This window comes from Rhincodon typus, chromosome 8, assembly GCF_021869965.1.
Source record: "Rhincodon typus isolate 14 chromosome 8, sRhiTyp1.1, whole genome shotgun sequence".
Classification (NCBI taxonomy): domain Eukaryota; kingdom Metazoa; phylum Chordata; class Chondrichthyes; order Orectolobiformes; family Rhincodontidae; genus Rhincodon; species Rhincodon typus.
In genome coordinates, this window is record NC_063339.1 from 24,558,247 (window position 1) to 24,585,293 (window position 27,047).

General features: G+C 40.3%; 1 protein-coding gene across 1 annotated transcript in view; it reads right to left on the minus strand.

Moving 5' to 3' along the window:
* LOC109933285 (sodium/potassium/calcium exchanger 4-like) overlaps nt 1-27,047 on the minus strand; it is a 263,903-nt gene that overhangs the window by 15,212 nt on the left and 221,644 nt on the right. The window contains exons 8-11 of the mRNA XM_048599827.1: nt 21,685-21,710; nt 20,880-20,933; nt 14,616-14,704; nt 11,128-11,280 (exon numbers count right to left, since the gene is read on the minus strand). Coding sequence (XP_048455784.1) covers nt 11,128-11,280; nt 14,616-14,704; nt 20,880-20,933; nt 21,685-21,710 — 322 coding nt within the window. The remainder of the gene's footprint in view (nt 1-11,127; nt 11,281-14,615; nt 14,705-20,879; nt 20,934-21,684; nt 21,711-27,047) is intronic.

The following is a 27,047-nucleotide window of genomic DNA, read 5'->3' on the forward strand; positions in this document are numbered from 1 at the left end:
AAAGGTTACATATTTTTCATGGGTGAATTGGCAAAATGCCTGTCTAATTATAGTGGAATTATGAATGCTTCAAGGTGATAGCAAGGGTACTTTCAATTAAAATTACCACTGTCAGACATCATACAGGACATAGTGATTAAGAGGAAGTGTAGAAATCAAAGCTTTTGTTTGAAGAAAGGTTTTCAATAAAATATGAAATAAGGAAAAATAAGTAAAACAAAAATAAAATCACTATAGTTTTTAAACTTCTCATTGGAGTCAAGTAACAACAACTATCATCCATAAGAAAGAATTTAGCATGCCTGCTTTCACTGCTCAGACCATTGCGTATCAGAGTTGAGACATCATGTTGAGGTTGTACAGGATGTTGGTGAAGCCACTTTTGGAGTACTGCGTACAGTTCTTATTGCTCTGCTATAGGAAGAATATTATTTAATTAGAGACGATTCAGAAAAAAAATCCCGGGATGTTGCTGTGACTAGAGGGTTTGAGTTACAAAGAGAGGCTGGATAGGCTGGGACTTTTTTCACTGCAGCATAGGAGGTTGAGGGGTGACCTTATTGAGATTCATAAAATCATGAAGGGCACAGATAATGTGAATAGCAGAGTGGAGGAGTTCAAAACTAGGGGCATACATTTAAGGTGAGAGGAGAAAGCTTTAAAAGGGACCTGAACGGCAACTTTTTAACACAGAGAGTGGTTCATATGTGGAATGAAGTGCCAGAGGAAGTAACAGATGCAGGTAGAGTTAAGTAGAACTAATTTAGTTTAGGAAACTTTGTCCGAATGGACAATTTGGACTGGGGAGGCTCTGTTTTGATGCTGTATGACTCTGACTCTGTAATACATTTCAATGCATTTTAACAAATGAAAATGCCCGTTGACCATTGGCAAAAAATGAGGTGGGAGATATGCTCAAGAGAATATATTTTGAACTAATTTTTGAAGACAGGCAGCAAGGCAGAGGAGCTTAAGAGAAATGAAGGTTATGTCCATCACCAAAGGTGAAGTGGATTGAAGGAGAATGCATTCCATTCATAAGGAAGACCTAAAATACTGAGGTTCTTCCCAGGGACATTGGGACATATGCATTAAAATCTCTCAAGGTACAACTAGAACCACCTCGAAATGGTTACTCAGAGGGCTACTTCTATTCCATTTGGAAGCTATTGATTGATGTTCAGATGGCAATCCAGCCAGACACAGCTCAAATCAGTAAAGTGACACATTTCACATTCAATAAGAAGAGATGTCATATTTATTTCGATACTTCAGCCAAAGGAAAGATGGTTTCAGAGTGAAAAGCTAAGCCTTGCTAATGTTGCAGCAACACATATCTCTACAGGCACTGAATGCCGAGGGTGAAAGGGGATAAGACGCATATGAGATAGAGAGATAGAGGTGCAATGGTATACATTTAAGGGGATATTTCAGAACACAGAACGGATACCTTCCAAAGAGTAAGAAAAATTCCAAGGGGAGAACCTACCATAGTTGGTGAACTAAAAAGTTAGATAGTATCAAACTTAAAGAAGTATACAATTGCAGGTCAGAAGCTTGGATACATTATTAAAAAAAAAGCATACTGAAAAGTTTAAAATGGAGGGAGAAATTTGGGGATGGAAAAAGCCAGTGAGAAATGTAAAAACAGGTAATAACAATTTCTATAAATATTTAAGAAAAAGAATCAACAAAGGGAGTGTCGGCCCTGTAGAAAGTGAATCCGCAGAAATATTAATGGAAAATAAGTCAGCTAAATTGAATTTGGGTTGGTCTTCAATTCAGAGGCTACAAGTAACATTCGTGAAATAGCTGTAAATCAGGAAATGAAATGGAGGGAGGAACTCAAGAAAACTACAATCATCATAGAAATGGTATTGAGCAAATTGTTGGTGCTTGGCTGAAAAATCCCAGGTCCTTATGGACTTCATCCTAGAATGCAACATATCAGGAGGGGGAGAGTTAGGTGGATGCTATGTTTCAGGAGGCAGTCACACCCTGCAATAACTGCTAGGAGGCAGGTATCCTATCACCAAGTCACACTTTATTTACGTGTGCACAGTACACTGGCTGTGACCAGCCAGCTCAGAGTCAGTCCCTCAAGTGAGGAGATTCTGAATCCCCTGTTTATATCTGTCAGCCAGGGGTCCTTGATTGGCCACGTTAACAATCCCAATCAAGGATCTCATAGTCAATAAGATCTACCTGGTTCCAATCACTACACACCCTGTAGGTTAAGTATTTCATTTTTCCCAGTGGTCAGGTATAGTAGAGTGTGACTATGAGGGAGGCAGGTAGAGGGATCCTGAATTTAGCATTGGAGAAGTCTCAGCTCTTGACCTTGTCTAGTAGGTATGAGGTACTTGCTCCCTGTGGAAAAGGACGATATGGAGAATGGACAAACTGACCATAGCATCATGGTACAGGAGGCCATTCAACCAGGGGGAGCAAGAACAAAAGTGGTAATGGTAGGGACTCTAAAATTAGAGGTACACATAGCATCCTTTGTAAGCAAGATTGTGAATCCAGCATGGTGTGTTGTGCCAAGGTGAGGGCCATATTGATCTGGCATGAAAGGATATTGGAGTGGGAGGGGCAAGATCCAGTTGTTATGGTCCATGTTGGAACCAACAACATAGGCAAAAGTAGACAAGAGTTCCTGTTTGGGGAATATCAGGAATTATGAACAAAAAGAAAGAACTGGACCTCAAGGGTTATAAACTTCTGGATTATGACCCGAGCCATGTGAAAATTGGCATAGAGGTAAGAAAATTAGAGAAGTAAACAGATAAAGAATAGTGCGAGAAGAAAGGATTCCATTTCCTGGGGCACTGACATCAGTATTGGGACAGGAAGGATCTGTACCATCAGGACAGGCTGTACCTGAACTGAGGTGGCACCAGGATCCTAGTGGAAAGACTCAATAAGGTGATCACATGGGCTTTAAAGTAGTTGAGACGGGCAAAGCAGCGGGGTTGGTGGGTGGGGGTGCTTATTAAAATTTCTTATTAAAGAGCTTATTAAAATCTCTAGAACAAGGATAGATAGAAAGAAGGAAAGGGCAAAGGATCTAACCTCAAGCTCAGAAAATAAAAGGATAACCATGAGAAAGGGGGCGGTCATTGCAGGACTGAAGATAATGTACTTAAATGAGCACAGTATACGAAACAAGGTATCTGAGCTTGAAATTGATGGGTATAATGATCTAGGCATCACAGAGATGTGTCTGCAAGGGGATCAGGGCTAGGAAGTAAATATCCAAGGATATATATCCTATCAAAAAGACAGGCAGATGCCTTCATGGTAAGAAATGAACTTAAATTGACAGCAAGGAGTGCTATAGGGCCAGAGGCATAGAATCTGTGTGGATAGGGTTGAGGAACTACAAAGGCAAAAAGATCCTGATGAGAGTTGTGTACAGGCGTCCTCGCAGTAGTCAGGATGTGGGACAGAAAATAAATCAGGAGATTAAATAAAGCATGTAAGAAAGGCACCATTGCAGTAATCATGGGGGGCTTCAAACTGCAGGTGGACTAGGAAAATCAGGTCGCTGGCAGATCCAAAGCAATGTAATTTGTGGAATGTCTTAGAGAATTTTTTTTGAAGCAGCTTGTGGTAGAGCCCACTAGGGAACAGGCCACACTGGATTTAGTGATGTGTAGTCAGGTAGACTTGATTAGGCAGCTGAAGGTGAATGAATCCCTGAGTGCAGTGACCACGTTGTGTTAGACTTCACCCTGCAGTTTGAGAAAGAGGAACTGGAATAGATGTAACAGTATGACAACTGAGTAAAGGTAACTACAAAGACATGAGGGAAGGGCTGGCCAGAGTTGATTAGAAGGGGAAGCCGAGTGGGGAAAATGGTGGATCAGCAATGGCAAGGGTTTCTGGGAATAATTCAGGAGGCACAGCAGAAATTCATCCCAAGGAAGAGAAAACATACCCAGGGGAGGGTGAGGCAATCATGGCTGATAAGAGAAGTGAGGGACAGCATAAAACCAAACACAAAGCATACAATGTAGTGAAAATTACTGAGTAGCCAGAGAATTGAGATGCCTTTAAAAACCAGCAAAGCAATAAAGTGGGAGGATATGACATATGAGAGTAAGCTAATTAGTAATATAAAAGAAGATTGCAAGAGTGTTTTTTAGATGTATTAAAGGTTGGAGAGAGGCTAGAAAATAAGCCTGGATAAGTAGTAATGGGGAAACAAAGAAATGGCAGAGGAATTGAATAGGTATTTTGCATCAGTCTTCATGGTGGAAGACATCTGTGGCATACCAGAAGATCATAACAACATAAGATACAGGAGCAGAATTAGGCTGTTTGGCCCATCAAGTCCGCTCTGCCATTTGATCATGGCTGACATGTTTCTCAACACCATTCTCCTGTCTTCTCCCCATAATGCTTGATTCCCTTATTTCAACTTAAAAACAGTCAAGCAGCAGAGGTGAATGTAGTAGATATCACTAAGGAGAAGGCGCTTGGGAAGCTGAAAGATCTGAAGGTGGATAAATCTCTAAGACAAGAAAGACTACACCTCTGAAGGATTCTGAAGGAGGTAGCAGAGGCATCAGTGGTGATCTTTCAGGAAGCACTGGTGTCAAGCAGGGTGGTCCCAGGGGACTAGAAAATGGCTAATGTAACACCCCTGTTTAAGAAGGGAGGGAGACAGAAGACAGGAAATTATAGGTTGATTATCTTCACCTCAGTTGTTCGTAAGATTTTAAGAGTCCATTATTAAGAATGAGATTGCAGAGTACTTGGAAGTGCATGGTAAAATAGTACTGAGTGAGCATGGTTTCATCAAGGAGAGGTCATGTCTGACAAATATGTTAGAATTCATTGAGGAAGTAATCAGCAAGTTAGACAAAGAAGAGCTAGTGATCTTGTGGATTTCCAGAAGGCCTTTTACAAGGTGTCGCAGAGGAAGCTACTAAATAACATAAGAGCCCATTGTGTTAGGGGCAAGATACTAGCATGAATAGAGGATTGGCTGACTGGCAGAAGGCAGAGAGTAGGAATAAAGGGGTCTTCTTCACAATAACAGCCAGTGACTAGTAGATATCCACAGGGGTCAGTGTTGGGACCACAACTATTCACATTATACATTAATGATCTGGATGAAGGAACTGAGGGCATTGTTGCTAAGTTTGCAGATGACACAAAGATAGGTGGAGGGGTAGGTAGTGTTGAGAAAGCAGAGAGGCTGTAGAGGACTTGGATAGGTTAGAAGAGTGGGCAAAGAAGTAGCAGATGGAATACAATGTGGGGAAGTGTGAGATTATGCACTTTTGTGGGAAGAATAAAGGTGTAGACTATTTTCTAAACTGGGAAAGGCTTTGGAAATCTTAAGCAGAAATGGACTTAGGAATCTGAGTTCAGGATTCTCTTAAAGTTAACATGCAGGCTGAGTTGGCAGTTAGAAAGGCAAAAACAATGTTAGCATTCATTTTGGAAGGACTAGAATACACAAGCAGGGATGTATTGCTGAGTTTGTATAAGGTTTTGCCCATAAACCATTTGGAATATTGTGAGCAGTTTTGGGCCCCGTATCTAAAGAAGGACATGCTGATCAAAAACAAAGTTGCTCGAAAAGCTCAGCAGGTCTGGCAGCATCTGTGGAGGAAAAAACAGAGTTAACGTTTTGGGTCCAGTGACCCTTCCTCAGAAGTAATACCTCAATTCACAGATGAAGCAATGCTAGATGGCAGGGTAAGCTGTGAGGAGGATGCAGAGATGTTGCAGTGTGATTTGGATAGGCTGAGTGAATGGGCAAATGCAGTGTAATGATGATGAATGTGAGGTTATCCATTTCATTAGCGAAAATAGAGTGGTAGATTATTATTTGAATGACTGTAAATTGAGTGAGGGGAATGTTTAATGAGATCTGGGTGACGTTGTACACTAGTCATTGATAGTAGCACATAGGTGCAGCTGGCAGTGAAGAAGACAAACTGTATGCTGGCCTTCATAGCGAGAGGATCCAAATACAGGAACAAGGATGTCTTGCTACAATTATACAGGGCATTGGTGAGAGCTACCTGGAATATTGTATGCAGGCTTCATCTTATCCTATTTATGGAAGATGTTTTTGCTGTAGACAGAGTGCAGCAATGGTTTGCCAAATTGATTCCTAGGATGGCAAGACTAACAATATGAAGAGAGATTGAATTGGTTAGGATTGTATTCACTGGAGTTCGGAAGAATGAGGGGAGATCTTATAAAAACCTACAAATTTCTAACAGGTACAGGTTAGATGCAGGAAGAATGTTCCCAATGGTGGGAGAGTCCAGAATCAGGGATGGTAGTTTAAGGGTGAGGGAGGGAGGTAAACCTTTAGGACCAAGATAAGGAAAAATTTCTTCACCCAGAGAGTGGTGAGTGTGCGGAATTTGTTACTACTGATAGTTGTTGAGGCCAAAACATTGTGTTTTCAAGAAGGATGTAGATATAGCTCTTATGCTGAGGTTGGTTGGCTCGCCGAGCTGGTTCGTTGTTTCGCAGATGTTTCATTACCCTGCTGGGTAACATCTTCAGTGCAGCCTCCGATGAAGCACCGTTGTGTTGTGTAACCACCCGAACACCCACAAACGAAGTTGCATGAAAACACTATTTAAACGAGCGACAACACACTGCAGCAACCACGCCAAAACGAAGAAGAATATCTTTACCAAAGTATTTAAGGACAATGGATACCCAAACAGTTGGATCTGACGATGCCTATCACACAAACAACAACAGAAAGATACAGTATGTCCTGACAGACTCATCACATTACCATACGTCAAGAACATATCCGAACCGACCAGAAGACTCCTACAGTCATTGGGCATCAGAGTGGCAATCCTATGCCAACTGCTAACTTGAACTAAAGACTTCTTACCCACTGTGGACAGAACCAATGTGATATACAAGATTCCATGCAAGGACTGCGACAAACATTACATTGGACAGACAGGAAGGAAACTGGCCACAAGAATCCATGAACACCAACTAGCAACAAAAAGACATGACCAATACTCACTCATCTCCATTCACACGGATTAGGAGAACCACCAGTTCAACTGGGGCAACATCAGGATCCTAGGACAGGCCAAACAGAGACAAACACGGGAATTCCTAGAGGCCTGGTTCTCCACCAAGAAGGCCATCAACAAACGCATAGAACTAGATCCTATATATACACCACTGCGAAGGAAAACCGGGAATGAGGTAATCAAATCCAACGGACCCCAGAGTTTAAATACCAGGCGGGGAATACACAACAGCGCTTCATCGGAGGCTGCACTGATGTTACCCAGCAGGGTAATGAAACATCTGCGAACTAATGAACCAGCTCAGCGAGCGAACCAACCACAGCATCCACAACCCGAGTTACAGATCTATTCAAGAACCTTATATAGCTCTTATGGCTAAAGGGATCAAGGGATATGGGTGAAGGGTGGGATTAGGGTATTGGGCTTGAAGATTAGCCATGATCATATTGAATGGTGGAGCAGGCTTGAGGGATCGAATGGCCTACTCCTGCTTCTGTTGTCTAAGTTTCCACAAGATACTCTGGGGCCTTGTCAGTGTGGATGTGGAGGTAATGCACTCTTTTGGGCAAATCTAGAACTAGGAGTCACTGTTTGAAAATAATAAGTTCTCCAGTTAAGAAGTTCATGAGTCTTTGGAAGTTTCTTCCTCAAAATGTGGTGGAAGAAGTCTTTGAATTTTCTTACGTCAGAGATAGATAGATTCTTGACAAGCAAGGGGTAAAGGATATCAGGACCAGGCAGAAATGTAAAGTTATGAGATCACTCAAGATCTTATTGACAAGTAGAATAGGTGTTAGGGGCCTTCTTTATTCTGAATTCATATATCGTATAATAGAGGCATATTTTGAGATTGGTAGGGACACTCAAATTAACAGATTCAATTACTGATGTCCAGTTTTGGATATGCAAAATGTAACAATTTTTCAAAATTGTTGACAATTAGTGAGTTGATATATAATACAATTTAAGATTGTTCAGTTGTTTAATAAGTTATAAATGACCTCTAAAATTCACCCACATTTTCAACTATTTTATAATGTTAACCATTTGAAAGCCCAAAGTGTCAAATTATAGTTAAATGTAAATGACTAATATTATTTGTGTTTAAAATGAAATACACCCATAGAATACTATTCATGTGATATTAAGAAACAGCTTGCTATCATGGTGACTCTTAAAGAGGGGGCCTTACCTTTATGGTCAGGCTGATAGACCAATATCCAGCAGTACTCACCACAGAATCAGAGTCATACAGCACAGAAAAGGCCCTCCAGCCCATCAAGATTGCACCGACATAACTACTTCTAAAAGTGGGCTAATCCTAATCTCCTGTATATGTCCCGTATCCTTGAATGTTACGCTATTTCAAATGCTCATCCAAATACATTTTTAAAGGCTGTAAGGTACCTTCTCAAGCAGTGCATTCGAGAGTGAGTGAACCATTGAGTGAAAAAGCTTTTTTTCAAATCCCTCTGACTCTCCTGCCCATTACGCTAATACTATGCCCCCTTGTGATTGACCCCTCAACCAAGGGGAATAGCTGCTCCCTACTTAGCCTATGCATACCCCTCAATCTTATACACCTCGATCACATCCCCCCTCAGCCTTCTCTGCTGTCACCAGTACAAGGTAGAACTGCAATTGTTAAAATTGTAGAATTACAGAAGTAGTTGTGATTTCACCATTCAGTGTGCTGGTTCAGATTGCAGTACTGTGACTACTTGTGATAGCTGCGAAACTAGGAGATATTAATGTGCTGGGGGCAGTGCTAGCTGTATTCCTAATTTCAGTGTTCTGAGATATATATTACAATTTTTTAATTAGGCATAAAATGGGCAGCAAGCAGAATACTCTAGCAGTCAGAACGTCTGCATCCAAACTGAGCAGATGCTTGTCGCAATGATAAATTCATCAAGCCTCTTCCTTAAGCGTCATAGCTGGCTGGACACCATGTTGTATACAAATGTTACATATCTAGAATATGTAAATCAGAGCTGAACAACTGTTGACAGACTCAGCAAGAATTTGACTGCCTACTAGTGAGTGAAATGAGGGCCTGCCTTGTGCTTTGTTTAACTGCTGTCAAAGAAAGGTGCATTCAAACAGAAACAAGCAAGAACATTCTTCTGAAGCCAGGATCAGCAGTAATCTTTTCTCACCTCAATTGGGTTACAGTCAGACTCCTAACACCAGCCAGGCTGGAACTTACCAGATAAGCTCATGTGGTGGCCTGAGCTGATGCCTTTGCTGGGTATAAGCGGCATATGAAGCTAAAACCAGCAGCAGAGGCTCTCGCCCAGTTGCTGATGATTCCAGAGCTGCAAGTTCCATTAACCCTCAGCCTTCTCTGTTTGGGCACCCAGTGGTTATTCAAGGTGGTATCCTCTGTTCTCACCAATGGTGAACTTGGAGGAGGGAAGATTGTTTAGTTAGCTGGGATGATGAATATCTGATCCTACCGGAATTAAGGTCTGAGCATGAAGGACTGTTGTTGCCCAGCCGTCATTTGAGGCCTTTAATGGCCAGTTTATGACCTGCCAAGAGCGTCATTCCAAAACCATTGGGCCCGTCACCATGCTGCATCTTATATGGTGGGCCAGAGAGGGAGCAAGGTACTCAGTGCCTGATTGAGGATCTCAGTACCACAAAAGGGTTGGGCCACTGACACCCACACCACTGCCCTTATTACTGACTGTCTTTAGGCTCTCTCCCCTCCACCACTGCCCTGTGAACTAGCCCTTCCCCCATATTAATTCCCCTGTGGGCCTGGGTCAATCTGTCATCCTGCAGCACTAAGGCCTCCCCAATTGGCTGGCAGCTGGCAGAGGGCAAGACTTCTGTCACGGGGTCCTGGATTACAGAGTAAAGCATGGCACTGACCTTGTCACTGCCTGATTGGCTTGTGGCTCAGAAAGCCAAGTTGTAAAGAGGGCAGCAGGGTTCCTCAGTTAGGAGGTATGACCCCCAGTGCTCGAAGAAGAATCCATCCATAGTGCCAAAAGCAGGTCAGGAACAAAATGTAGCCCACTCACCTGACACACCATCTTGTTGATATTAACATGATTGCTAGGCTTCATGGAAGAGTTAGATTAGGATTATTACTTCAAATTAAACTTCAACAGCAGGACAAAGATACAAAGGATCAAATAACCAAAAGGCAAATTCGTGCTTGATAAACAGAATAACTGTTGCAGTGTGGGGTACCTTTTCCTGGCCACTATCTTTTGTATATCTGTAACACCATAAATGAGTCCCAGTAGGGGGGATGGCAACAACAGGATTGAATCAGATGGAGTCACAGAAAGAATGTAGGATTATCCTTGAAGGAAGATTTAAGAAAATTCCTACGTTCAATTACCTTGTAACCTTGTAATATCAATTAAGTTACGACTCGGCCTTACTTGTGGGGTTAGTTTACATCTCATTGCATGGACACTTCCTCTAGTATCTCTGCACCTTCGGGGAAGCTCGGAGTTTGTCATCAATTTTCACAAGACAGTCATCGTTCAGCGTAAAATTGTAAGGAAACCAAAGAAATCCAGGAGTAGTCACAGAAATACTGCCCACACCCTTTGGCAGACAATCCATGCTTAAAGTCACAGTGAAAATTAGGCAAACTCTGGCAGAAATTCCAGGACTTGTGTCTTAAAGTGAGTGGAAGTAACTGAGCTTTGGCTTTGTCCCAGACCTACAGGGGGCACAAGATAGTTACTCTCAGGTCAAGTTGCCATCGTCTTACTAGACCATAGGGCTACTCTCTCATTGAAGAGAGACAACCGGTGGTGATTTAACCTGAAGGCCACTATACCTCTGGTGAGGGGAGAGGTTGCAGAGGAGAATCCTTCATGGTAACCTCAGCCAATGTAGGAATTGAACCCACTGTATCAGCATCACACTGCTTCGCCAACCAACTGTCCAGCTAACAGAGCTAAACTAACCCCCACTGACACAGCTAAATATCAATTATCATGCAACATTGGCACTTCAGTCAATCATATTTCTAATTCATTATCGGAGATACTTATGACTTCAAACAGGCTAATCATGTACTAACGCAATATATTCTGGTTGTACAGAGTATGTTTACCTGGTGGAGAAAATGGTGATGTGAACTCAGGTTCATTTTCATTCTCAGGGCTGCCTTCTTTTGTAACTTTATCCAGAGGAATGTTTCCATTTTTGATGTTGTCACATTTCTCAGCTACACAGACTTCCTTGTCCACACCATTGGCAGATTGAACTAGGTATTGCACATAAATAGATTGAAAGTAAATCGCCGAAAGTTCAAAGCCCAGTGCAAAATGCTTAAATTTACTGAAGTCTTATTTTAGGTCTTTATTTAAATGTAATTTGACATTAGAATAAGAAAGCCTTTGAGGCAGGGGAAATATATACTTAAAAGATACCTACTCAATAATCATAATTAAAGTTGACAAATTTCCCTGTAACAAAAATTCTTTAAATCAAAATCCTTGGGTGAGAAATATATGCCATAGTGAGCTGGTGAGCCACATTTATCAGAATTGTCTTAAGTTCAATCTCTAGTCTATATTGTAAAGAGTTACAGTATAGATGCTGCAATTATTTTCAATATACCTAAGCTATAAAGGAGAACCAATCAGCCAGATACAGGGCACGAGTCTACTTAAAATAAATCCATTTGGTTGTGCATTAAATAAAGGACTGGGCCCAATTCATATTCACAGTGATAATCACTAGTCACTTCCCCAAATGATGACAATTATTTTGGTGAGGACTTGAGAATCTTTTATGTTTCTTGCAGGTACTTTCAGGCATATAACCAGAGCTGACAGGATCAAGGGAAAGGATGAAATTGAAAAGGAAATATCCACTGTGCCACTTGTAGGTTTCCATGCTAAATTCCTTTAGTTGGGAATGCAGAAGCAGTCAAGCCATGATTTTCTCCAAAGGCCTGTGTATTAATAATGCTTGATGCTGGCCAAAAAGGGACATTTGTGAGATGAATCAGGTCTCTTCCCTAATCAGATGGAACACCACAGGAAGCTGGATTTAAAAAGCAGTGAAACTTTGGACAGGATACTTGCCCTGATATAGGGGTGTGAACTGAGGGCAGGTGCATAATTTCATGACATCTGGCAGCTTTCCAGTTTGCTGGCACTGTATCTCCTCACGAGCCATGTAGCTTCTTGCAAGTTGCGTGGTCTCCTGTTGGCACCCCAGCTTCAAGATTTGGAGAGCGAATGCACCGCCTGGCCATTAATTGGCTAACTCCACTAAAATCCCATGTTGGGTGAGTGCTCCTGTCAAAGTGTGGTGTTGGAAAACCCACGTGTAAACCTGACATCAGAACCTTGACCCAAAATGCAAAAACCTGCCCCAATTGTATGATCCCTGACTCTTTGAACAAGCTGGAAATGCTTTATTGCCAGAGTTCCCATGCTGCTTGTGAACCAAATTTGAACACTGCTGGCATAATGAGGTCACCTCTTAGCCTAAAAGCACAACGTTTGGATTTTACATCAATGTTTTCTGTTGCCTTTAGTACTTGTCTGAAATGTAATTTTAGAACATTGCCCAGCAGTATTTCCAAGTGCGTGATGATTTAAAATAAACCAGATCTTTATCTTGATTGATAATTGTTAACTATTTTCCTGCTTTTCTATATGACTTGGCCATTTGTTTCTCAGTGAGAATTGACATGCTTGACATCTCCACGTGTTACTGTTTTATTCCTGCACAGCTCATTAATAAATTCAAAATGAATGAATTCAAAACTCTCAAAATTCTACAAAAACTCTTATGGCATCTGATAGCTCTGAAGAACAGCTCTAAGTTCACAGATAACAAGGTAAAAACCCTCAGGAGAGACTTTGCAGCAAAATATAGGAATAACTTAAGCCTTTTATATATTGCTAGTGTCATTAGACAAGCCATGTTATCAGGCTTAGCCCATTTTAATGAATGAAGAGAGATTAATGTTAATCGTTATTTACCACAGCCATTATTAATAACTAAGGAATGCAGGCATTAAACATTCAAGAGAAGGCAGGTATATTAAGAAGGTTGTTATAAAAGATTTTTTGAAATAGGAACCACAGTAAGACTAAACAGACAGAACTCTGGCAAGTTAGTGAAGTAGATGGAGAACAGTTTGAAGATATTAATTGGTATTCAGAAATAATTAAATGAACCTCAGGTGATAATGAACACTGCTTAACTATGGAAGAATGATTTAAAATGATTTAAAATTAAAGCAGTGTTTTACACTGTGTTCAAATTATACCTTCTTGTATAATTAGCATAAACACTTTAAGGGGTACAATGCATTTTTTTAATCAAATGGAATTTTAATTGCTAGTGGAGAGTATAAGGAAGCCTGATGATTTCAATCAGATGTGTCTGCTTTAATTCTGCTTCTAAATGATCTGACAAGATCTAGTATTATTTAAAAAGAGACCTTTCGAACAATGTTTTGTGGTCAGAGGCGAGGGTGGGATTGGAGTTTTATGATATTCTTCTACTCAAGAGGCTTCTCACTATTTATTTATTTATATTAACTTTGCACCATGATGTGATGAGTTTGTTGAATCAGTGGCCACATCTTTAATAACCTATCTTTGAAGACAGACTCTGAAGAAGTGTCCAGACCCGAAACATCAGTTTTCCTGCTCCTCTGATGCTGCCTGGCCTGCTGTCTTCATCCAGCTCAACACCTTGTTATTTTCACATGATAGTGCACCTTTTGTACAGGAATTGTTTTTTAATAAATTTGCAAACAGAACTTTTTTTTAAACTTTTGTTATAAAGTGAATGCAGAATAAAATTAGGAATTTATTTCACATTTTTTTGGAATAACTGTCTCACGGTCGGGGTTCGGCAGTGTTTGGATGTGGAAGAGGGAAGAAACTGCATCACCTGGAGAATATTGTACAACTGCTCCTGAGTATTAGGAAGCACAGGATGGGCAATACACACAGATTTATCTTAGATTCAAGCTGTGTTACCACATTGTATGCAAACAGGTCATGCTGTCAGTAGAAGAAGGGGAAGGACACTGATGAAAGATGTAACAAACGCCTTCTACCAACAAACAGGCAGCGGAGGAGATCTTCAGAATTAAAAAGTAGCACCATTACAGCCTTCAGCTTCTCAAAAGAATCTCTCTTAGGAATGTTACTGCTCCTAGCTGTATTACAAAAACAATGTTAAACATGAAACATTTGATTCAACCGTACATTGGCATTACCGCAAAACAATCCTTTCTAAATAACTGATTTTTTTTTCAGCATTATAATGGGTTTTTAATCTTAAAACTTAACTACCTAAAGAAAATTTGACTCGTCAATAAAATGTTTTACAATGAACGTGAATAGTATTTGGTAAAGGTGCTTAAAAATTGTTGGTGAAGCCACAGAATAAATAGCCATTTGTTTGTGTGTGTATTTAGTGTAGATTTCTTCTGAATAGCCAGATTGAAACATATTAAGGGAGGATTTGAATACTTGTACTGGCCAGTCTCTGTCTGGTTAGCCTTACCTTGAGTTAACAATGGGAGTAATGGGTCATCACAAACATTAGGATAGGCAACATTACCATCCTCCAGTTCATTGCCGATCACATTGCCATTTGAAACATTCTTTGTTAGCTTGCTCACGAAACAATTCTGTATTTTGGTATTGAATCTGAAAGTAAATATTAAGTGAAGAAGCAGACCTCATTATCTTTGTAGTTATTCCCATTTGCAAGCAGAATCATATTTTAAACATTAGCCCAGTATATATTTATTCATGGTATATATAATTACCTCTGGGATAAACTCCTGAACTTATAATTAACTGTTTTGCTGCCAATATGTATTTGAAAACTATTGTAAAACATGTCTTATTCCTTTGTCTGTCAAGGCAGTTCAGGAGTTATTCTTCAGGAGGAATGACAGGATCTTCTTTCTACAACACCATCAACAATTTTCTTTTTTTTGTTCTGGAAGGGAGTATTAAGTATGTGTGCTCAGACAAGCGTTCTCCTGTTACAATTTGTAGTATTGTAAAGACTGGATATTAGTGTTCTTTAAATGATATCAGTGGGAAATGTAAATACATCCAGATAAAATTGGACAGCTCATTGACTGTTGCTTTGGATCCTTTTGAATAGTGCCCTGCATAAGGCAAGTGGATTGGAGAGGCTCAGTGGGTCATTTGGTGGGGCAGGGGTTGGTGTTTGTGGGGAGACAAATATCCAAGGCTGGTGAACAAGGACTATTTCCTTGAAGGGATCTGATGAGTCCTCCTAGCCACAAAGAAACTTACTGGGCTGCTTCCTGCCCTCAAACCAATCCTCAGCAGCTTTGACATGCAGAGGAATACACCAATGAGATCTCAGGTAAAAGTGGCTTGTGTACCCCAGTGAAGTCACCTTGTGGCTTCCTTGTATAACGCAGGTAAAAATTAATCTGGTGCAACAAATTAAAGCCAAAAATATTTTAACTCCTTGGCCAATTAAAACAAAAACTGCAATTCTTTGGAGAACAAGGTAACTCTAACCATACAATGGGATCCAACTGTAAGTGAACAAATTCATACAAAGATACTGTAGATTAAAGTGAGCTTGCACTAGTTTAATGTTGCATGGGTCCAATCAAAATCTTGACAAAATCCTTCTGGGCTTTGCCTGAAGGTCACAAACATTTTACAATTGAGCAGTATTTATGTCTTTAATATACAGAGTGATGTTATTTCCTCATATACCAGAACAGATTAAATTCTTGTAATCTTGCAGTGATGATACAAATGTCATGCTTCAATGTCAACAGCATAAATAATACGGTATGTGGTCATGTGTTACAGTCCACTCGAGTTGCTGCAGCAGCACACACTTTCAGAGGCATCTTGGAGTCTGGATTCAATAGTGGTGAAGGGGCAGCACTCCGAAAGCTTGTGATTTCAACTAAGCCTGTTGTACTATAACCTGGTGTTGTGTGAATTCTGACCAATTCCACCCTCGTCCAACGCTTCCACCTCCACAACAATAGTGACGGTAGAGGTTCTAACATTCTCTCAATCATGTTGTTTGTCATTTATATAAATGATATAGATGAGAATATAGAAGGCATGATTAGTAAGTTTGCAGATGGCACCAAAATTGGTGGTATAGTGGACAGGAAAAAAAGGTCACCTAAGATGACAAAGAGATCTTGATCAATTGGGTCGGTAGGCTGAGGAATAGCAGATGAAGTTTAATTTGGACAAGTGAAAGGTATTGCATTTTGGTAAAACAAACAAAGGCAGGACTTAATGGTTGGGTCTTTGGTAGTGTTGCAGAACAGAGAAACCTAGGGGTTCAGGTACGTAATTCATGTAGACAGGGTTGTTAAGAAGGCATTTAGCATGTCTGCCTTCATTGCTCAGACCTTTGAGTAAAGGAGTTGGGACGTTGTGTTGTGGTTGTACAGGACATTGGTGAGGCCTCTTCTAGAATACTGTGTCCAGTTCTGGTCACCCTGCTAATGGAAGAATATTATTAAGCTGGAGAGAGATCAGAAAAGATTTACCAGTTTGTTGCTGGGAATGGAGGGTTTGAGATATAAGAAGAGGCTGAATAGGCTGAGACATTTTTTCATTGGAATGTGGGAGGTTTAGGGGTGACCTTATAGAGGTTTATAAAATCACGAGGGGTACAGCAAAGTTCTTTTCCCCAGGATGGGGGAGTTCAAGACTAGGGGACATATTTTTAAAGTGAGAGGAGAAAGATTTAAAAAAGACACATGGGACAACTTTTTTTACATAAAGAGTGGTACATGTATGGAATGAACTCCTCAAGCAAGTGGTAGACGCGGGTATGATTACAACATTCAAAAGAAATCTGGAAAAGTACATGATAAGAAATGTTTGGAGGGATATGGACCAAGTGCAGGCAGGTGGGATTAGTTTAGTTTGGGATTATGGTTGGCATGGACTGGTTGGACCGAATAATCTGTTTCCGTGCTGTATGACTCTATGTGATTGAACGTGCTGGAAGGATTTAGAAGTTGATGCAAAATCGCTTTTCTGCATTTTTTATGCAGACTCCATAAAAGGCCATGACATCACATGGGCAAGGAAACCTCTAGCCGATTACTGCAATCCCCAGAGGGTGGATCAACACTCCTCCATGTTGAATGCTGTTTGGACGAAGCATTTAGGGTGGTGAGGGCACAGAACGTACACAGATTATATTGCACTACAGGGGCTCAACTACAACCTTTGAACAGAGCAAAGCTAGAAGCGGGGAGTGAGCAGCAGTGAGTTCATCACCAGAAACGCCTAACCTTTGCTGTCTGAGTGAAACAAGAGAAAATCCTCAGGATTGCAGCACCTTCTGTGCCTGTCTTGGTAAAAGGAAATTTAGTTGTTTGGACTATAACAAACTTATGTGCATTTTAAATGTTTTGTAATAGTTTATCTTTTGTGCATACATGTGCGTGCATGTTTGTGTGTGTGTGTACATGTGTGTGCCTTGTCTGAATGAGGGAGTGGATGCTGTTGTAATTACTTTTAGGGAGTTGAGAAAATAAATGGCTATTCTTTATTATAATTTAAAACTATGAGAAAGCCTGCTTTGCGTCTGCTTTTGAAAGTTATAGCAGCCAAAGGATTAAAAGACTTTTTTAAGAACGCATCTTGTGACTTGTTGAGAAGTGGGAAAAAAAGCAGGAGCTGACCTACCAACTCTCCCTTTCTGTAACACATTACTCAGAACTGATCTTCTCCACTACCTTTGTTCAATTAGCTTATCCTACTGCAGATCCAGAGTCAATGAAACTACTAACCTCCTATCCTACCAAAATGCTACAAAATTCCTCATTTGATCTGTTAGTCGATGCTGTTCTTAGTGTGTGAAAGATCATTTAATCTTTTGCGCCTCTTGTGAAACACTCCTAAATCCTTTTAATCACAAGAACTTCAACGCTGTCTCCATTACTTCCAGGCACAACAGCAGATGTTCTTAACAATTATCTTATCTGCAAATTGCATACTTAGTTTTTCAAGTAAAACTAGTGCCTCTCTTGTAGCTGAGTCCCCACTCGTTGTTGAGCGAGATACACATGTGCTCAATGGACCTGCATGGTCCAAAATTGGGTAATTGGTATCACATCAGCTGGTGGGGCTGGGTAACCTCAGAATAGCACTGGTTCTGCTGCCTCTGGCACCTAGAACATCCTTTGCAGACACTCTTCTCAAGGTAGCACATTTTATGGGCTTTTCCTGAAACAGCTGCCAATGCAGCTGGACCACCAAACTCCCTCTGTCCCTCAAACCCCACAATGGCTTCCTAATGGCAGGAGTTGTCAAAGTGAAATTTATATGTTTAGCACATTCAATACAAGGTGTATGAATTTTCAACTCAGTTTAAGCTTCTTGACTATAGTATAACTGTAAGTGGTTAGTACTACAAATAGCATCAGCAGCTGTCACAGTTCTGAGACTGGTTTGAAACCGCAGACAATGTAGACTACTATAATACTAATCTGGGACACAGAGAGATACTATCCATTTGTGAGGCTGATAGAACCCTTTAATAACAGAAAGGACTGGGCTTAAAGCGGTCACCAACTGAAAATTTCACAAAAACATGAAATTAAATAATGCCAAGTTTTGTTAACTGAGCCAAAGGTGTGTTCCATGCCGTGGTCAATATTTGGTCTACCTTTAAGAAAAAGGCTCATGATATCATCATTGCATGGTAGCATGTAACCCGAGGTTACAATGACCTCATGCTCCATCTTTCCTCTGACCACTTGTAGCATGACGCTTTCCTGGAAGCATGCTTCTTGGGCATAATATAACAGCTTAATATGAACCCAGATCTGTATGTGTCTGAGGAATGTGTTGTTTGTACATCATATCTAGTTGTTTTAAATGTCTGTTATGGACCAGTATTATGATGGACGTGCTTGATTTCTTATGTTATGGGAGATAGTATCAGGAAAAAAACTCTGCTGGAGGCACACAAAGAGCTGCACCAATTTTGCCTTGTAATTTTTCCACACATATGCAATAAACTCTATATATATTTCAGGTTAAAACTCACTCTCTCCTTCCTCAACTTTAAAATCATTAAGAATAAAAACTGTGTGTTTGAAAAGTGCTCAGTATATTTTGCAATAAAAAGGCAGCAATGACAGGGAAAATATGAAACATAAATTGGGTATTCCCACCACCAGCTACAGAAAAAATGAGTTATGTATTGGTTTATCTGTGAGAATATGATGATTGATTGTTTGGCTTCTCTAGGTGGCATAAAGCAGCCCAGAAGCTATAGAACTACAGTGCAGGATTATCACCTAAACATACAAGATTTCAGTCTAAGTCCTGAAGAATATTTTCACATAGTCTTGTGCTTTAGGGAAGGCCTGTCAGTTTCTGAACTGATGTCTGAGGAAATATGAAGAACTGATTTGAGTAGAAGCTCCACAGTATTGATCAAGGGGCAGCAGTGTATGGATCTGAGGAGGAGTATTATTGATGTGATTATGTGCAACCACATAGAATTTACAGAATGGAATTAGGAATTTCAGCTCAACTGCTCTGGACCCAAAGTAAAAACAGAAAGTGCTGAAGAAACTCAGCAGGTCTGGCAGCATCCGCGGAGAGATAAAAACAGAGTTAACAATATGCGTCCAATATTGAAAAGTCATGCTGATCTTGAAGTATGAAACTGATAAAGATTCAAAAAGATTAACAAAATTGTTAACTCTGGTAACTTGGCATGGTAGGTAACGCACCTCCTGACTTCCTGAAGCCTCTCCACCATCTATAAGGTCAGGAATGTGATGGAATATTGCCCAAATGAGTGCACCTCCAAGAACACACAAGAAACTCGACTTTTTGATTGGCACCCCCATCTACCAACTTCAACAATCACTTCCTTCAGCACCAGCCCATAGGTTCAGCAGGTATTATCTCCAAGTCTCCTGCGACAATACCTTCCAAATCAGTGATTGGTGCAACTCAAAGGGCTAAGGCAGCAATTTCATATGAAGCATGACCTGCAAATATCTTCCCCCTCACCCCAAGTAACACACTATCCTGACTAGGAACTATATCATGGGTACTTCATGAGCACCAGGTTAAAATCTTACATCCCAAGTAACAGTGTGGATGTAAAGACTATTGGTATTCAAGGTGGAAGCTCAATTGCACCTTCTCGACAGCAATTACCAATGGGGAACAAATGCTGGATTTGCCTGTGATTCATATTCCATGAATGCATAAAAATACTTCAGGAAAATTAACTCCAGAACTTTGTTTACAGCCTTGTCAATTTGGGCTGTTGCTTTTGATGAATTGTACCTAGATCAAAGAATTCCTACAGTGTGGAAACAGGCCCTTTAGCCCAACAAGTCCTCATTGACCCACAGAACATCCCCCTATACTACAGGCAATTCAGCATGGCCAATCCTCCTATCCTGCACATCTTTGGACTGTGGGAGGAAACCGGAGCACCCAGAGGAAACCCACACATACAGACACAGGGAGAATATGCAAACTTCACACAGACAGTCAGCTGAGGGTGAGAATTGAACTCAGGTCCCTGGTGCTGTGAGGCGGCAGTGCTAACCACTGAGCCACGATGACACCCCAAATCTGAATTCCTGACTTAACAGAGATAACCTGGAAGACTAGTGGGGTTAGATGGCACATCAAAAAGAGCAAAAAGAGCAAAAACGTGGCACTGAATCGCTAAAAATATATTATACTTCAGGCTTTTCATTTTAGATATAAAACAGAAATATTGAAGTTAGCAAAATTCACTTTCATCCAGTATCATTGCATGTTGCATACTTATAAGCAAGTATCTAAAACAAATTTGAAAACTTACTTCATCACAAGTATATAGCCTGCGTACATTATGATCAGGAGAAGGCCTTCCCACCTCAAAGAGATAAAGAGATTGTCACTACTTTGTAGTTAGAGCATGAGCAATACATTTAAACCCATAATGCAGCTCAGTTATCAGCAATCTACAGGCTGAATTTAAGTGAATGCACCAGTTAAAGTAATCTTTTTGAAGATTATCTGTGCAAAGCTATTCAACTTGAATGGGTCAGTATGGTTTTGCAGTTATGCTTCTGGCTTCCGCTCCTTCTCCTTTCCATTCTTATTTTGTGAATGTCAGAAATTGGAGGCTGGGGATAGATCAATGGCATAGAAACACAAAATGTTAAGAAAAGAATTACCAAAAAAGGAGGCAGTCAGATTTGTTCAAGCTTTCTGTGAGTGTTGCTCTGTAACCAGATGCTACGAACTGCTTAAGAGCAGCTGGGGTGAATCACCACTGACTCTCCATGGAAAAGCATCTGACCATTGCTTGGCATTAATGTCTGGATACCTGCCAAGGGTTCAAAGCTTAACATGCTATGTCAAACACTTATGTCCTATTACTCCACTGCACAGTGTATTTGAATAACAAACCACTTCATCATAAATGTACATTACTTAAAAGGACACAATTAAGTTTTTTTGTGGCAAGACATAGATATCAACATGATGTTTAATATTGCCTAGGATAGGAAATTTAAAAATCACATTTAAAGATCATCAATAATACACTAGGTTGCTAATAATTTACATTCACATTAACAAGAGATCATTTTTAGGGATTATTATTGATTCATAATACTTACCATTCAATTTTCTCATCATAGATAAACTGCAAGGAAAGACAGCAATTAAATAATTGTGCTAAACTTGCAGATCTTTTTCATGTCAAAGAATTAACACACGAATTGAAAATTAAATCTGCCAAATAGCAGTGACCAGTTTGTGACTCTTGAGATTCATTTCACAGTATTGTGGTCACCGGTTCAAATCCAAAAGGTGCTGATATGAAATTGCTTTAATAATGAGATATATCATTTCTTCATTATGAAACCATGTGAGATGCTCATGGGGGGGATAAATTAATTTTGCAGTACCAGTTCCAAGTCTGTATACCTCTGTTCCAGGATGGAGTCTTCATATGGCGTGGTCCACTACTTGCAAAGTTTGCAACATTTAAGCATTGTCCAATAAAATATGAATACAAGTCATTGCTGTAAATTGCATTACTACTTGAAAGGACAAACTCCTTTTATATAAGATGCTGATGTCCTTCCTGAATTGCTATTTGCAAATTTTGTGGTTTTTCCCAATTTTGTTTGTTTACTCCTTCCACGCGTGGTGCTGATTTGTTTTTTTTGGGAAATTTGGCAGATATTCTACTCCCAGAACCTGAAGCTGCCCACTGAGAAGGACAAAATAGCAATGCTGGTTGACTTGACTTCTATTTGTCCTTATCTCTTCACCTTGTGGTGAAACATTTTCTGAAGTATAACAGATTTCTTAAATGGCCATGTCAAAATTAGGAACTCAGCATGTATTTTTAAGGCCAGATTGTGCCATTAGGAATGAATCCTCTGAGATGAATCTCTTTGCTGTGCTTTGTTTGCTGTCAGTCCCTGAAGAAAATGACACTTATTGACAGCCTGCCATTGAGGAGCTCTGCAAGATTCCAGCTACCTGTTTGAAGGCTCAATATAGAAACTGCCAACATTAAGCCGCACATAAAATATTGTTTTAAGTGCTAACCAGCCAAATCATACCTTACATAGTTACATCAGGGTAATAGAACAAAATTAAGATAGATTTAAAAATAAACATTTTATTTTATTTATTTAGAGTGCAAATCCCATATTTATAAGCATTTAAAGTAAATGAATAGTTATGTTATGAACTGCAGGATAATACTTTTATCACAAGAAACATTGAAATCAAAAAGTTATATTGCACCACAATGAAGCTGCACCACATATCATTTGCAAGAGTCATTTCTGGATGAAAAAAGGTAAAAATGTGTTCTGTGGAGCACCAAAGTGGGAGCAATATTCTGAATATAAACTCTTGGTTTAGAGGCTCATCCACTTAAGTGCATAGCAAATACAGTGCATGGAACATCAACTAAACATATTCACAATTTCTAGGTGGGGAAAGTGCTGACCTGCATTATGCATTTGGTTTTCATCTATCACAATGTCGCTGTCTTAATTCGAGGTTATATATAAGGTGGCTACACGTGTTGTTCAATGTTGTTCCCCATTAAATACCTTAAATACCGAACGGCTCACTCCTGCTCCTACTTTCTATGTTTCTTTGACTAGATCAATATGAAATTCATGGTGAGAATTCTTTTATTGTAAAATCATGTCATAATGTATATTTGTCTTCCTTGGCTGAGAATCCATGTCAGGTTTTGCGATATAATCTAATGTTAAAAGGCTCCATAAATGCAGGTTGCTGCCATCTTGATATGTACATGTGGAATGATTACAAACACTTGCTGGAATATTATGTGGAGGTGGTGGCCCCATCCCCAATGTATAAGTTCTCCTCTGCTTTGCTACATGACCACACACCTATTTTATAGTTGCCAGGCTATTAATGGGCTCGGTAAACACATTTTCCCTTTCAGCAATCCATGCTGACATGTTTATGCTTTTTCCACGTTAGCGTTTTATGATCTTCCAGTCTCTGGATTTTCCGAGACCAGGTGTATGCTGAAAGATGTGCGTTGGGATCCCACAGAAGTTCCAAATTGATGACTTTGTGGCAACTGTGTGGGAAATTTGAACATCTAACAGACAATTCCTTTGCTCCTGAGACCCTACATAGAAGTCTCTGGCTCAATTCTGACAGTTCTGGTGTTCTTTCATTGGTAGTTATTCATGAAATGTGAAACAGAAACATCCTTGTCTAACTCCTAGTTAACTACATAACTGATACTGCAATCACTCACACTGATCCTCTTACCTTCCCCCTTTGACCCCTTGACAGTCGCCAGTGACTACCACTTTGTTTCCTATTTCTCCCCCAAACCAACCTGACTAGATCATGCCACCCAATCACACCACTGACTGAACCTGATTCAACCCCAGGGACACTAGTGTGCACAGACTACAGATAATGGAGACAAAAAGAGTATATAATTCCACTCGCATAACTATTAGGAATCCAAAGGTGCAGTCAAATGATCTAGAGACATAAAATCAATTGTTCAAATTCCACCCAAGCATCTGGAACAATTAAAATTAAATAAAGCTGGAACAAAAAGCTAGTTTCAGTAATGGTGAACATGGAACAACCAAGTTATGTAAGTATCCGAGATAGTAGGAACTGCAGGTGCTGGAAAATCTGAGATAACAAGGTGTAGAGCTGGATGAACACAGCAGGCCAAGCAGCATCATAGGAGCAGGAAGGCTGACATTTCGGGCCTAGACCCTTCATCAGAAGTATCCATCTTCTTCACTTACATCCTACGGGGATGAAAATCTACCACCCTATTTGATCTAGCCTATATGTGATTCCAAACTCTCAGCAATGTGGTTGACTCTTAACTGCTTTCTGAAAGGGCCTACCTAGCAAGGCACTCAGTTGTACCAAACTTTTAGATTAAAGTCAGATCAGAATAAAACTGCACAGACCATCCAGCAGCGATCTAGGTACTGGAAAATACAAAGGAATGTCTTGCCCAAACAACCTTACAAAATCCACCTCAGTAACATGTGGAAATCTGTGCCAACAGCTGTCCCTCAATTGAGTCAAGCAACAGCCTGACATAGTCATACACACATCATCGGGCTCCTCTTTCCCTATTCCTGAATATGTCCACCAGAGGTCGCAGCATATTGGCATACAGCTTGGGAGGGAATGCCCCTGGAAATCTTTGAGATTGATTCCAAACACCATGAGGTTTCACAGTCAAACATGGACAAGGAAACTTCCAGCTGATTACCACCTACTATCCTTCCTCAAGTACTGAATTAATGCTTCGCCATGTTAACCACTATGTGGATGTAGCATTGAGGATAGTTTGGGCACAGAATACACTCTGAGTAGGGGACTTCAATAGCAATCATCAAGATGTGGTTCGGCAGCACTACTACTGGCCAAAGTGACCCAGCCCAGAAAGACATGTCTGCCAAAGTATGCCTGGCAGGTGGGGTGAAAAATCTACTTGATCAATGTACCTGTTGCAAATACACCTGCCAATGACAATGTTGGTAAGAATAACCAGTGCACAATCCTGACAGAGCTGAAATCTACCCTTCATAATGAGGATACTTACCATCATGTTGCATGGCACTACAACAACGTTTAAGGGGATAGATTCCAAGCAGCTAAAGCAGCTCAGAATTAGTGTCCAATACGGTATGGGATGAGGGATCTTGTGGCACAGTGTCATTAGTGACTAGAATTCTATCAATCTTTTCCTTGAACAAGATGTTATGTAACAACTCGCCAAGGGTTCCTCAACAGCACCTTACAAATCCATGACCTATACCAGCTGGAAGGACAAGGACAGCAGGCGCATGACAACATCGTTATCTCTATGTCCCTACACTAAGTCACATACCATCCTACCTTGGAAGTATCTTCCCATTCTTCATCGTTGGTGGGTCAAATCCTGAACTTCTCTCTTGGAATTCCTTTGCCAAACAACTGCACTGATTCAAGAAGTCAGATCACCACCATATACTCAATGGTAGTTACAAACAGTGGAATAAATGTAGGCTTTGGCGGCATGACTCCCATCCCAGGAGTTCCCGATACAGTAGGTCAAATGGATTCTCTGAATAAAAATAATTCTATGATTCTATAATTTTATGGCTAGCTGCACTGCAAAATTTTATCACTCTTTTATCTCTAAATGCTCTTTACAGAGCTACTGCTTGGACAGTATGCCTTACAAATTGAGATATCTAGCATTCAGCCCAGGCTATCTTATGAAAATGGAAAAAGCACCAAGGAATGCAAAGGAACTATTGTAATAAAAGCAGAAAGTGCTGCAGAATCTCTGAGGTCTGGTTGCATTTGTGAAGAGAGAACAGTGTAAACATTTTGATTTCAATATGCATTTTGGGATTAGTGACCATAACTCCATAAGACTTCAAGTAGTCATGGACAAGGACAAGAGTGGCCCTCGGTTGAGGGTGTTTAATTGGGCAAGGGCCAATTACATCCAAATTAGACATGAACTGGGGAATGCAGATTGGAAGCAGTTATTTGAGGACAAATCTATGTCTAGCATGTGGGAGGCTTTTAAAGATTAAAATGCAGAACATGCATGTCCCTGCAAAACTGAAGGATAGGAAAGGCAGGATTCAGGAACCATGGATGACAAAGGAAATTGTAAGCATAGTCAAAAGGAAAAAGAAGCACACGATAGATCTAGGCAGCTACAAACTGTCAAAGCCCTCAAGGAATATAGAGAAATTAGGAAAAAACTTAAATGCAGAATTAGGAAGGCTAAAAAAGGCCATGAAATTTCTTTAGCAAACAGGGTCAAGGAGAATTCCAAAGCTTTTCATGCATATATTAGAAGTAAGAGGGTAGAAAGGGAAAGAATAGGCCCCCTTAAGGACAAAGGAGGGAAGTTTTGCATGGAGCCACAGCAAGTGGGAGAGATCCTTAATAAGTACTTTGTATCAGTATTCACTGAGGAAAAGGACATGACTGATGTTGAGGTCAGGGATGAGTGTATGAATACTCAAGAGAATGTTAATATATTAAATGACTAAGTTTTGGGTATCTGAAATTGCATTAAGCTAGACAAGTCTCCAGGGCCAGATGGGATCTATCCCAGATTTCTGCAAGAGGCAAGGGAAGAAATAGCTGGGCATTAGCAGATATCTTCAAATCCTCCTTGACCACAGGTGAGGTTTCAGAGGACTGGAGATTAGCCAAAGATGTTCCTTTGTTTATGAAAGGAATCAGAGATAATCCTCCTGGATTAATTATAGGCCGCTGAGTCTGACATCTGTGGTGAGGAAGCTCTTGGAGAAGATACTGAGGGACAGGATATATGCACATTTGGAAGAAAATGAACTAGTTAGTGACAGACAGCATTGTTTCGTATGAGGAAGGTCATGTTTCACCAACCTGATTGAATTTTTTGAAGAGGTGAAGGAGATAATTGACGAGGGAAGAACTGTGGATGTAGTTTATATGGATT